The sequence below is a fragment of the Eubalaena glacialis genome, chromosome 4 (assembly GCF_028564815.1).
Source record: "Eubalaena glacialis isolate mEubGla1 chromosome 4, mEubGla1.1.hap2.+ XY, whole genome shotgun sequence".
Classification (NCBI taxonomy): domain Eukaryota; kingdom Metazoa; phylum Chordata; class Mammalia; order Artiodactyla; family Balaenidae; genus Eubalaena; species Eubalaena glacialis.
This window is the reverse complement of record NC_083719.1, coordinates 150,067,378-150,081,239: the sequence shown is the minus strand read 5'-3', so window position 1 is coordinate 150,081,239 and position 13,862 is coordinate 150,067,378. Positions and strand designations below refer to the sequence as shown.

Here is a 13,862-nt window from a genome sequence, read left to right as displayed (position 1 = left end):
TACATTTGAATTCATCACCAATAATTTTTTAAAAGAATTATCAGGCAACCCTGAGCCAAATTCCCAAACGTTAAGGCAGTGGGCTTCAATTCCCCAGGACCCCAACTCTCATGATTGCTTCCCAATCATGAAACCAGGTGTCAAGGGTATTGATTGCCATGTGCTGGGCCCCCTTTATCATTTCATTACCTGCTTTGTCCCTGAAGACAACTGAGTTTATGACCCTCTTCCCTGACCTCATTCCCACCCCTGGCGTAGCTCCCATCAAAACCCCATCAAAATCTCTTCATTTGGATTCTCATGAATATTTAGAAGGTCCATGGATCATGGGCATCATGGACTAAGTACCCCCTGTAAATCGTAGACCAAATTCTGTACAGAGACCTCAAAAAGGTCGATGACCCACAGAAGCTTAAGAGCCCACAGAGCTTGCGGCATTAGATGGAAAGTGACGAATGACAAAGACCAAAGGGAGAGCAAGCAGCCTGGAGGCTGGGGGGCGGGGAAGGCAGAGCAAGGTGGCCAAAAAATGAGGGCAATGCTGCCTCTGTCACTGGGCCATCCCCCCGCCCCGTGTCTCCCCACCTCCAGTGCCCACAACCTCGCCCCATGCCGGACCGGCTGCCACTGACGCCCCCTCTTTGGCGCCCCCCAGGCTCGGAGGATTACCGCAGCAGGTTCAGCAGCGACTGCTTCATGGACCTCGTGTGCCCGGACAGGTGCCGCTGCGAGGGCACCATCGTGGACTGCTCCAACCAGAAGCTGGCCCGTGTCCCAAGCCACCTCCCCGAATACGTCACCGACCTGTGAGTGCTGCCCAGGCGGGAGCCCCTGCACGTCCCCACGCCCAGTCTTCCTGAGCCAGCCAGGGTGGGTGTGGGCTCCTAGAGGTGGCCCCCTCCCAGCTCAGTCACCTGGGTGCTCCTTGGTGTCCCCTGCGTCCCGGGACGAGGGCAGACTCCCCCAAGCATCCTCGGGGGACAGCTTGCTCACAAATAAAGACAGCTCATTCATTCTATTGATACAAAGATTTCCCAAACACCCGCTGCGAGCCAAGCACTGTGCCAGGCCCACCCTTCTCCCTGGTGAACAAAGCAGACCACCCCTCCTAGCCCTTAGGAAGCTTACAACATAACCGGAAGGATGGATAACGCATAAATGACTGTCCTAAATTGAAAAAACAGCTAGAACGATCAGGTATATCTGAGCCTCTGGTTATCCATGCTAATAAAGAGGCGTGTTGGTTTATCTAGAAGTGGCAGAGCTCAAAGTTACAGCATGGGGGGGTGACGGATCTGGGCCTGACTCCTGTCTTCTCCAGTTTTCCTGAGGTTGGGCAAGTTGCTTCTCAGATCTGAGTATCAGATTCTGAGCTATAGAATGGAGGTGTTGATACCTACCTCCTACGGGGGTTACAAAGATTAGGTAAGAGGATGCAAGCACAGACTTTATCTTGAATCCTGGCATGGACTAAGCCCTGAATAAATGATGGTGGTCTTTATTATTATTATTACTATTATTATTATTATTATTATTATCTTTGACTTTCTCCTGCTCTCCCTGAGCTTATATGAGTGTTGGGCGTGGAGTCCCTGAGCTGCCCTTAGCAGAGGGATGTGGTCAGGAAAGACCTGAGTGGCCTGGAGAGTTGGAAGAACCTGGGGAAACCTCCCTGGGGGTTTAAGTGGTCATTGGTACCCCTACAAAATGAAGGCAAATCATTGGCACTTGATTGTTAAGTGCTGAACGTTCAAAAAGTTGAATACACCTTCGACAGAGGGTCTTCCTCTCCTTTCTGGCCCCTTCTCACACCCCTCCTCTCGCTGCTGGGCCCCCCATGCTGATGGGGTACACGGAGGGTTTCTATGGTGCTATTGACCTGGACTGAGTGAGGTCCAGGTGGCAATTCAGCTGAAGCCACGGGAGGATGGGGGACCAATGGAGGAGGTGTCCCATCCACAGCTAACCCACTGCCTCATCTGCTCGCTTCCCATGTAGCCGACTGAACGACAATGAGATATCTGTTCTAGAGGCCACTGGTATCTTCAAGAAGTTGCCCAACCTGCGGAAAATGTAAGTCAGTCTCAGGAATTTGGCAGACTGGAGCAGAACGCCAGGGCTCCCTCTCCCTCCGCTCCAGCCCCTCTCAGTCTCCTCCTGACCCCTGCTATGGGCACGTCCTGGGAAGCAAGACACTAAGGCAGGGCCATGCAGAGGCAGAGCATGCATTTTGCACCATCCCTGACCCTCACCCCATCCTTGCTCACCCGCATCCTCCACCCCACGCCCAATGTCTACCCCAGTGGGTGGTCGGAGGGACTCAGGTGAGGACCAGCAACGGGACATGGGGATCTAGGGTGCACATCACTTAGTAATTTTTATGAGGTAACAGTCAGAAGGTCTGTTTTTAGATGGACCCTAAAGGCCTCCACATGGTTGAGACACACTGGAGCGGAGACGCCACAGCTGCCTCACCTCCTTCATCTGTAATCACACTGGTGCACAGCTGACCTTGCTTCCCCCTCCCCTTCCCTTCCCAGGTGTGCCAGCAGAGGTACCAGCATGGACAGGGGGCTCTTTGCCATCTAATTCCCTTCTCCTTGACCCTGCTCCCCACTCCCACCCCATCCTCCACATCTCCTGGCCCCAGAGTTTGAGTCTGCCTCTGGAACAAAGGAAAACGGTCAAGCCTCATTATTCATAGACCCTGTATTTGCTGTTCGCTTACTCACTAACATTTATTTGTAATCTCAGAATCAATACGCGCAGTGCTTTCATGGTCATTCATATACATAGACAGGGCAGCAAAAAATTTGAGTCCCCCTACATGCATGTCCCCAGCCGAAATCGAACAAGGCCACGCTCTGATTTCTTGTTTCAGCTCCCAGACTGTAAACAAGTGTCCAATCCACAATATATTTAGTGCCACATTTCTTTTTTTGCATGTTTGTGCTTTTGTGGGTGATTTCACTGTTTAAAATGGCCCCGTAGCATAGCACTGGAGGGCTGTCTAGTGATCCTAAGCATAGGAAGGCTGTGATGTGCCTTACGGAGAAAATACGTGTTACATGAGCTTTGTTCAGGCAAGAGTATGGTGCTGTTGGCTGTGAGTGCAATGTAAATAAATCAACAATATATATTCAATAAGATGTCTTTAAACAGAAACATGCATCAAACAAGGTTAGGTATTGATCAGTTAATGAAAATGGTGACCAGAGGCTCCCCTCGCAGCAGTGGTTCAGCATTCACTAATTCATCTTGCCCAGTGACTTTGTAGAGCTTAACCACGATGAATAATGAGAATTAATTGTAACCCTTATTTTATTTTGCTCTCCACTCTTCCACCCATCAGTCCCTTGCAGGCAAGAAGGAGAGAGACCTTCCCCTGCCCTGGGCAGCATCTGGATCGCATCAGTGCTATTCAGGATTTCTCCCTCCCTCCCTGCCCACAGTTGCCACCTTGGCCATGGCCTCAGCGACAACTCTGTAACTGGGAGCAGTGGAGAGCACTGTAACTGAGGGGGCAGTAGAGGGAGGACACACGTGGGTCCTGGTGAGGTTCATGGCTGTCCAAGTGGTCAAGCCCACCTCTAGCTTCAGGAACCCAGCACAGACATCACCCATCACCTGCCAGGAGATGTCCTTTTAAATTCAACCCCGGAAAATGCATACTTTTTTTAACCTGAAAACAAATTTACATGCACATGGAGATAAGGCATGTATTAAAACAAGTAAAGCTGGCCAAGTGCATATTTGCACACTAAACAGGGTCAAGTAGTCTTTGCTTCCATGAAGAAATATGCGCTCTCCCATTTTAGATGAAACTCAAGCACTCTGAGTCTTTCATCTTCCTAGTTTTGACAGGGACCTGAGTATGAAGAACTGTTTCTGTACACCAACAAAAACAACAGCACAAATGCAATGATAAGTCGCAGCCAACTCCCAGCCTCAGCATCCCAGCCACGAAAGGGAGTGGTGCGGACTGTGGCAAAATGTAGGCCGAGTCCTCACCAAAAGGGGCAGATGTCACTAAGTTCCTCCCAGCATCTGCCATGCTGGAAGGAAGGTCAGAGCTGCCAAATATTCTCTTCACGGGAGCAGCCGGAAATCCAGGTATGGCGGAAGAACAGGCAGGCCGGCATATGTTCTGAGTTCAGCTCTGCCCCCCGCCTGCTGTGTGACCCTAGGAATGCCCTTAGCCTTTCTGGGCCTTTCATAATAGAAACAAGTCCACCTTCCTTGTAAGGTGTGATGAGGATCAGAAGTAAGTATAAGAGATAAGGGGAAAGACATGGCCTCTGTCCATGGGACTGCGGTGAGAAGGTGCTGGAAGACAGAAAGAGGACATCTGGGTCACGTGACCCAGAGCAGATGGCTATACATTTAAAACAGGAGTTACCAACTCAAATGCTTTCAGGACCCCCTGTGGAAAGGGAATGGGTGCAAGGCAGCAATAATAATAACGGCGACTAACAGTTACTAAACACTTTACTCTGTGTGCCAGACTCTGCTGATATGCAAGCAATTACCCCTCACCAAGAAAAACAAAACAGCTTTGAGATTGCTTCATTTTACAAATGAGGAAGCTGAAACACAGAAACTAACCTGTCCAAGTTTAAAAATCAAGCCAGGAGTGGTGACAGTGCAGAGTAGCTGGGGAACGCACGCCCTATCTGAAGGCAGTAAACGCATGTGTGTGCACGTGTGTGCGCCTAAGTCCATATACATATAGTGTCAGCCAACCACGCACACGTCCCAATAGGGCAGATCTGGTCCCAGAGACCACCAGCTGCAACCAATTATTTAAAATAACTTGATGGCGACTCTTTAAGTAAACAGTCCTTATTTGCTAGGACCCATCACCACCCCTACACTCCCAAGAGGTGATGGGTCAGCTGGAATTCTGCCCATCAGAGTGGTTAATGCCAGCTGTGCCTGTGACTGAGGCTGCTCAGCTTCCTCAGGGACTGTGGAGCCAGGGCCCTAAGGTTACAGTCTGGACGGCAGCACCCCGACAGGGCACGGAGGCAGAGGAGAGTGGACACACAGCCAGGAGTTTGGACTCTGCGGTGCCTTTCCAGACTGTTCTGAACCTCTGTGCCCTTTCCTGTCATGTGGGAATAATGAGATTTCATAAGTATCACTGAGGGATGCAAAAAAAGATGTGAGCTGTTCCCCACAAAGGTTATTAGGACTGTGGTAACTCAAGGTGGCTTTTCAAGTGACCTCCCATTCAGAGTGAGGTCACGGCCTCTTCTCGGGCAAACTTTCAGATCACTTCTTACACTGAAGGAGCATCTCAAGCAGAAGGTGAAACCTAGCACCCCTCTAGCCAAAATCAAATCCCATGGGTGGATTTGGTGGTGGTGGTTGTGGTTTTTTGGGGGTTTTTTAAACATCTTTATTGGAGTATAATTGCTTTACACTGGTGTGTTAGTTTCTGCTGTATAACAAAGTGAATCAGCTCTACGTATACATATATCCCCATATCCCCTCCCTCTTGCATCTCCCTCCCACCCTCCCTATCCCACCCGTCTAGGTGGTCACAAAGCACAGAGCTGATCTCCCTGTGCTATGCAGCTGCTTTCCACTAGCTATCTGTTTTACATTTGGTAGTGTATATATGTCCATGCCACTCTCTCACTTCGTCCCAGCTTACCCTTCCCCATCCCTGTGTCCTCAAGTCCATTCTCTATGTCTGCGTCTTTATTCCTGTCCTGCCCCTAGGTTCTTCAGAACCATGTTTTTTTTTTAGATTCCGTATATATGTGTTAGCATACGGTATTTGTTTTTCTCTCTCTGACTTACTTCACTCTGTATGACAGATCCTAGGTCCATGATGGTTGTGTTTTTAATAAGAAGTAGTTGCCCTCTTTTAAAAATCAGGAGTTTCCACAGAAAAATAAATGTGGATTTCTAGCACCTTTTGGAAAATCAGAGGATATGGCAAAACTGAGCCCATGTTCCCAAGCGGCTCCAGTTGAGTTGAGCTGAGGAGCGGCTGCCCCCCAGCTGGGGCACGTGCTTTCCTGATCACTGCCGTCCCCACTGGGCTTGCTTCCAATTTTAGGTCACCTGCCTGGACCTTGTGGACGTTTGAGCTTGTAACCCCAGCTCGAAGTAGAATTTCCACCTCCGGGGGCCGGAGAGGTCCATAAGGAGGTAGACAGGACCTCCCCGACCTGACAGGATGCCAGTGCGCTGCTCAATCATGACCCGGTAGCCTCGGCTTCCAGAAAACTCCGCTTAGCTCTCTCCCAACTGTATTTCCATTGAGGACTGGACTTTTAAACAGGATTACAGATGCTTCTCTGTTGCCAGAGCTTATGGGCTGTCCTACAAACCTGAAGAGACAGAGACGTAGAAGAAGTCCAGGCTCGCCTCCTCAGACTCAGGCTTTCCAGAGATGAATCCCCCAGCCTACAGGGGCCTTGGTGTTTCTTGGGAAGAATGAGTACAGGTTCTGAAAGGTACACCCAGCAGTTTGCCGAGGAAGTGTGGCCAAGCATTGGGTTTGTCCTGCCGTGGACCACTCTGAACCAACCCTGGCCTGGGGTGGGAGTTTCTGAGGCTGGGTCCTTTCAAGTGTGAGATCCCCATCCTCAGTGGAGTCAAAGCCATGATGAAGCAGTAATCCTTCAGGTGGGTCTGCAGAGCCAAAAATGGAGAGAGGCTCAGTGCCCTTAGTTTTGCGTTTGGAGGTTTCCTGGGATCTGGGGGCATCTTCAGGAAGATACTGCTCTGAGAATAAGATGGCACTCTTACAAAACCCTGAGGCACTGGTTTTGTGTCTGGAGCGCTTGCCCCAAGCTGCTCTCTCTCTGTCTTCCGGCCCAAGCTGCCTGCAGTTTTGTGTGGTGCTTTGATGGATGGAGAGAGAGCAGCAGCCTGGTCTTCTGGAAAATTCTATTGCCTTTTTTCACTCTCCTTATGTTTTCCATTCTCCCAGCCCGAGGAAATCCAGTTCGCAAACCTTACAGTAATGTGATGTTAATTCTGCTCATTTAAAAAAAGATGTCAGGAAATGGGAACCTCCCACTTCCTAGCTGCTGTAACTCATCTTCATTGCCCACCCCATGTACTTCAGTTCCCCAAGAAGCCTAACTCTCTCGAGCTGGAGGAGAAGCTCCAGCATTTAGATGAGTTATAGCTGCTGGGAAAGTCTTTCTCTCTCTTCCCATGTCGAACTTGGGGGTAATTTGCAGTCTCCGCTGTGTATTACCTTCATTTCCGAGTTCTCGTGGACCAGGGCTACCAGGATTTATAAGAAGACCGGCTGAGTTGCAGGAGAGTCAGGCAGGGAGCAGAAATCCAGTTTGAGAATCTCCCAGCTGTGTCAGATCTCAGGGGAGGGATTCTGAGGAGTATTTGCACCTGTTCTCTCAGCAGGATGGAAGAAGGGAGACGAGGAAGGCCATGACCAGGAGCACAGAGGGAGCAGACAATGCGAGGGTGGGAACTGTTTCCTCCACACCTGCCCACAGGTGTGGGCATTGCCACCCCCGCAGACCCAGTCCCTATTCGGGAAGAGGGCAGGCAGGCAACCTGTATCGAGCCCTTGGGTGCCCAGTTGAACTTTACTTGCTCTGAACCATCCCTATAAGAGGCTTCACCCCCGGGGGTGCTGTGAGTCAGGCCAGAGCTCCACAAGGAGGGCACTTGAGAGAAGCAGTAGTACCAGGGGCTCATGGAGTGCTCTGTCCCTTTCAGTGCTCTGTGACCAGGAGCAGTGGCCTCCCCTCCCTGGGCCTCAGTATGTCCAGCAGTACAATGGGCCAGCTGGTCCATCTCTCCTGAGCCCTCAGTTCTAACAAGCTCAGGGTGCTCAGCCAGTTAGCAGCTGTGTCTCCACCTACGGGTCTTCTGTTCACAGAACAAGGCCCCCCCAGGATGTTTGCTGGGGAAGCTGGATTCTTCCCTCAGCTTTTGTAACTCCATCACTTTCTGCCCCAGCCAGCCAGCTGGGGCTACCTTTCAGACCTGAACATTTGGGTGGTCTGTGGAGACCCCCTGCCGCTCACAGCACCTATAGTTCTGCGGGACGCGCTTGCTGCTCAGGTGTCCCATGCAGCCTGCCGCGTGGTGGCTGGGCGTCGGAGGGAAGAGCCCGCTCTCAGAGCTCGAGGGCAGTATTGGAAATGGCAGCACCGAGACTTGATAGGACCGAGCCCACTTAGGGAAACACAGTGTCCCAAACCCTGAATTCTGCAGAGCAGTAATAGAAGGGATGGGCATCCACATCGTCCAAGGAGCATTCACTTGGGAAAAGTGGTTCACTGGAGGCTTTTCTACGTGCCCGAAAGCATGGTCTCCGACCCCAGTGCTATCCGCTGTGTGACTGTGGGCAAGTTACTTAGTCTCTCTGAGCCTCAGCCACCTCATCCATAAAACAGGACAATGATAAAAACAATGCCCATCTGATGGGCGTTGTTTTGAGGATTTGATGTGATTCTGTTGGTCAAACCCCTCACATGGTGCCTGGTACATAACAAGCGCACAAACTGTAGTAACTAGAAAGGGTCCATTTATATCAGGGATCTCAAATGGTGAAAGAGCCGAAGGTTCTACAAATGCCTCACCCCGCAGGGAGCAGGCATGTTTTGTATTTTCCTCCTGCTCTCCTCTTGGGAATCGCTACTTAGTGAGAGTATCTGTGGAAGAGAGAAAATAAGTTTGAGAACCATTCGAAATCTGCCAGTCCCCAGGGCATTGAAAAGAGAACTGTACTGAAAGACTTCAAATGCTACACAGTCTGTTTCACACAGGTAGCCCACCCATCCACCCCATGGGGGGCTGGGCTCCCTGCTTCCTGAGGCACAGGTGCTGAAGACCAAACATCTTCAGCATGGAAGATGTTTGGAAGCCCAAGGTGCAGCCTCCACCAGCCATTCCTTCCCTGCGTCCTGACCTGTTCTGTCCCCTCCTTCCAGAAACTTGAGTAACAATAAGATCAAGGAGGTGAGAGAGGGTGCCTTTGACGGAGCGGCCAGCCTGCAGGAGCTGATGCTGACAGGGAACCAGCTGGAAACAGTGCATGGGCGCATGTTCCGTGGCCTCAGCGGCCTCAAGACCTTGTGAGTTCCCAGGGCCCGGGCCAAGGCCAGAGGGAGGGAGATGGGAGAGCAGGGGCATCAGAGGGGCCGTGAGGGCTGGCGGGCAGCGGACTGGGCCCGGACGCCGGCCTGGCCTGCTGAATCCCGGAGCCGGAGAGACATCAGACATTTCCCAGCCCTGGATGGGAAGGAACTTAGCATGCTAAGCACCCCCCAACACACACACACACACACACACACACACACACCCACACCAGTGTGGCACAGTCGTAGGAGGGAAAGGATGACACCTGTGCTTGCTCACCCCACCCCTCTCCCTGCAGGATGCTGAGGAGTAACCTGATCAGCTGTGTGAGCAATGACACCTTTGCTGGCCTGAGCTCAGTGAGGCTGCTGTCCCTCTACGACAATCGGATCACCACCATCACCCCCGGAGCCTTCACCACGCTTGTCTCCCTGTCCACCATGTAAGTCCCCCTGGACCAATGGCGCACTCATTCAGGGCTCCTCTCCTGCAGACCTCTCCTCTCACAACACCCTACTATATTTGGCCCAAGGTCATCTATCCATCTGTCAACTTAAACACTTGGCAGACTCCCTCCATGTGCCAGGCACCATTTGCTACTGAGGATTCACAGACGTGGGCCCTCCTTCCTGGAGCTCACAGCATAGCGAGTTGCCACAGAAGGGAGGTCCACAGTGATATGAAAGCCTAACATAGGCTTTGTCGAGGAACGCTGGAGCTATGCTCTGGAAGGTGAGTGGGAGTTGGCTTGTTTGCGAAAGCAGGAAGTGTATTTCTTTCAGTGGGAAGAGCATGTGCAAAGGCCCTGTGCTAGGTTGAAGCAGAGCAGATATGCGGGACTGAGAAAAGTGCAATGTGGTCATAGTACAGAGTGGGCAAGGCTGGAGTGGAGACCAGGGCCAGGCTGCAGGACTGCCGTGGGCCATTTTGGTCTTCATCCAAAACACATCAGGAAGCCACAGAAGCTTTTAAGCAGGCCAGTGACATGATGTGACAGGGGGTTTTTAAATGATGTCACTGACTGTTTAAATGTGTATCAGAACCAGTTAGAATCTAGCTTTCTGGACGAATTTTTCTGCCCACAATATTCACTGTATTGGTAAGGGAGGCTGTTTAGAATAATGGTGAAAGCTTTGGGCTCTAGAGCCAAATTTTCTGGGTCCATATCCTAGCTTTACCTCTTGTTAGCTGTGTGCCTTGGAAGAGTTACTTCATCTCTCTGTGCTTTAATTGTCCCTTCTCATAATCCACCTCATAGGATTGTTATGAGGACTGAATTTGTTAATATTGGTAAAATGCACAGCAGGGGCCTGACATATAAAAAGTACTCAGCACATGTTAGCTTTTATGGTTTCTCATAGTATTTCCATGTGGCTCTGTTACCCTTAGTTGGTGGTTCATTTTTCCCTCCCTTCCCTTCTCCAAACACCCTTTGGAAGACAGAAGAGAAAGGCTATTGCTGCATCTCCTGTTGCTGCCCGTGGTCATGCTCCCATACAGCCACCTCACTGGCAATAAAAGCCAAAGTTACAGAATGTCCTAAAGGCCCCATGCCGTCTAGTCCCTCAGAACCTCCTTGCATTCCAGCCCCACTGGCCTCACTGTTCTGTGCACACCCCAGGCCCACTTCCACCTTAGAACTTTGCACTGGCTGTTGCCACTACCTGGAAAGCCCTCCCCCTGGCTCCCTCCCCTCCTTCTATTATTTGCTCAAATGTCAGTTGCCTCAGCCCCATTCCACCCCCCTGCCATCACCCCCAGTTCTTCCAGCCTTGCTCTTCTGATTTTTTCCATAGCACTGACCATTTCCTAACATACTATACTTTTTGTTGTTAATTACGTATCGTCTGCCTCCCATCAGCTGGAGCATACGTCCCAGAAGGATGAAGGACGGGGATATATGACTGTTTTGTTCACTCCTCTATCCTCAGTGCCTACACCTGAGCCTGGCACTAAGCCTGGCCCATTATATAATGGTGGAATAAGTGGATGAGTTGAATGAATGAGTGACGTGAAGATAGAGGACAGTGGGTTAGCAACTAGCACGGGTGGGTTGGCTTATCTCAGCCCACTTCTCACCCCTCCTGGATGCCTCTGCACTGGGAATCCAAAGACACAAAAGATGCCAAGAGGGCTAGAGTCACAAAGCATGAAGGGAACCAGCTCCGACAGGGGAAGGAACTTGCCCACCTTCTCACGGCTACTGAGCGTCAGAGCCAGAATCAACCCCAGAAAGGACTGACTCCCAAGCCCTTAATTGCCATGTCAAACCGCAGACCCTCAAGGGCTCTCCAGCCCTCTTCTGTAACCTCCCTAAGTTTTACATTCCTCATTTGTGAGATGAGAATACTGTCCCCTCCTTCCTAGGGTTGCTGTGACAAATCTGAATGAGAAAATGGATTTGTAAAGCGCTCGGCCCGGTTCCTGTCCTCTAGGAAACCCTCAGAAAGTGATAGCTGCCCTCATCCCTCCATCTGTCCCATCACTGCATCTGGCAGATTCGTATAAAGTGCCTATGCCGATGTCCTGCTAGTTCCTGGAGACACAGAGCAGGACAGACAGACCTGGCCCCTCCCCTCCGGGAATTGAGAGTCCGAGGAGGGAGGCGTTACCAGCTCGGATGGATGCTGTGGAGGAAATGAAGGGGGATGAGGGGGGAGAACGGGACAGGGCAGAACTTTTCATTTCCCTTGAGATGAGGGGCTTCTCTGAGGAGGGGTCATTTAAGCTGAGGGCTGAAGGAAGAGGAGGGGCCAGCCAGGCACACTGTAGAGAAATTCATCCCCGGCGGGAGGAGCGGCACACATGAAGGCTCTAAGTTAAGAAAATCTCTGCGGAGGAATTGAGACAGTTCAGACAGCTGGAGCTCATCAAACAAAGGAGGGCGTGGTGACGACCCCGCGTCTCCATCCGCGGAGGTCTGGAATGAGACCCTTGCAAAGACTGCCTTCGGGTTTTAGAAGAGTCTGCCTTCCTTTTCCCAGACCTTCTACCTCCTTTGTCCTTTCTCCTTCCCCTGAACCGGAAGCAGACCTGCCTGGAGAGCCAGGCCCTAGGCTTGCAGACCTGGATCCCAGGACCAGCTCCCACGGCCCAAGGGTAGAGGCTAACCATTCAGAGAGGGCCCTTCTCTCCTCCCAGAAACCTCCTGTCCAACCCCTTCAACTGCAACTGCCACCTGGCCTGGCTCGGCAAGTGGTTGAGGAAGAGGCGAATCGTAAGTGGGAACCCCCGGTGCCAGAAGCCCTTCTTCCTCAAGGAGATTCCCATCCAGGACGTGGCCATCCAGGACTTCACCTGTGAAGGTAAGAAGGCTGGGGGCGGGGCAGGGGAGCAACACCTGGGAAGATCAGGGAGCTACAAGAGAAAAGAGGTGCGGGCAGGCGGTAACTGCAGGTCAGGACCCCCCGAGATCTGATTCTCCTCTGCCCTCAGCATGCAGCCCGAGCTCTGAAGGGCTCTGCAGGCCTGCTTCTAGCCCACATGGCTCTGTCGTGCAAATTAAGAACAGGTGCCTCTTTCTAAAGACATTTGACCTCCATCAGTCAGAAATCTGTCATAATATACTGCTTTTGTTAAAACGAGATACTTTACAGTCATCTGTGAAGACACTGTTGTACCAAATATCTTAATCTGCCGTATCCACAGTGAGGTTGGCGCCCATTAGATGGTGGGGCACCCTTGTGCAGTACGCTACCTACACAACTGTACATGGGAGCCCTGGGCCGAAGTTTTCCTGCCTGCATCATCATGAGGCTGAGAGTACGTGCTCATGAGAAACAGACTTCAAGATGAGCTTCTGGGAAATTCCTGTCACTGGTTAGGCAGTACGAATACCTGAAGATTCAAGCCTTTGAGTGTCAGGATTCCAGAGGGCATATTTGTTTGCATAAATTCAAGCCAGCACAATTTTTACTTGGTCAACTTTAGGTTTTCTAGAGATGGCTGAACTGGTTTGTAGATTAACTGAGGTTATGGTATAATAGGGGCTGGGGACACATTGACCACGCCAGAGGGATTGTATAGTGGAAGGTGTGGAGAGAGGGAGGAGAAGGAGGGGAGTAAATAGGGCCCTGCCCCTACCCTGACCGCTCCTTCAGTCAATTTGGCTTATCCGGATCTGGTTAACAGTAACCTCTTCCATATCTAACACCTGGTTAATCAAGTTTTTAGCGTCTTTGTTTTATGTTAAATGTGGTAGAAGATGGGCAGCCCTGTTCCCCAACCCAGGTGCATCTTCTTTCCCTTCCAACCACGGATAAGACCAGCAAGCTCCTCATTCCCAGTTCTGGCTCGAAGCGGAGGGCTTCCCTTTCCTGCAGGCAGCTGGGTCGGGGAATGGGCCTCGCTCACCTGCGCCATGCTCACTCCCCGGCTCTCCACAGGCAATGATGAGAGCAGCTGCCAGCTGGGGCCGCGATGCCCCGAGCAGTGCACCTGCATGGAGACGGTGGTGCGATGCAGCAACAAGGGGCTCCGCACCCTCCCCAAAGGCATCCCTAAGGACGTGACGGAGCTGTAAGTACCCCCCCACCACTGACACCCCGTAATCCCGCCACTACCGGCATCCGTCACACTTCACCCCTGCAAGCAAGACAGCCTGAGGATGCCCTACCTGAATGGGTCCCAGCAAGGTGGTGTCAGAGCTTCAGCAGGGGGCAGGCAGCAGCTTGCCCGCGGGGACAGGAAGCTCCCCTCCCCAAGCCTCTGCCTGGCAGGTGACGAGTATCCAGAATACAAGTGGGAGGGCTGTTGTCTCGTTTTCTCTGTCACCCCCAGTCCCC

The 13,862-nt window shown here is 51.6% G+C and overlaps 1 protein-coding gene across 4 annotated transcripts in view; it reads left to right on the top strand.

The window, feature by feature from the left end:
* SLIT3 (slit guidance ligand 3) overlaps window positions 1-13,862 on the top strand; it is a 617,656-nt gene that overhangs the window by 527,261 nt on the left and 76,533 nt on the right. For all 4 annotated transcript variants that reach the window (XM_061189924.1, XM_061189921.1, XM_061189922.1 and 1 more), the window contains 6 exons: window positions 656-806; window positions 1,999-2,073; window positions 8,931-9,074; window positions 9,377-9,520; window positions 12,220-12,383; window positions 13,464-13,596. In XM_061189924.1, coding sequence (XP_061045907.1) covers window positions 656-806; window positions 1,999-2,073; window positions 8,931-9,074; window positions 9,377-9,520; window positions 12,220-12,383; window positions 13,464-13,596 — 811 coding nt within the window. The remainder of the gene's footprint in view (window positions 1-655; window positions 807-1,998; window positions 2,074-8,930; window positions 9,075-9,376; window positions 9,521-12,219; window positions 12,384-13,463; window positions 13,597-13,862) is intronic.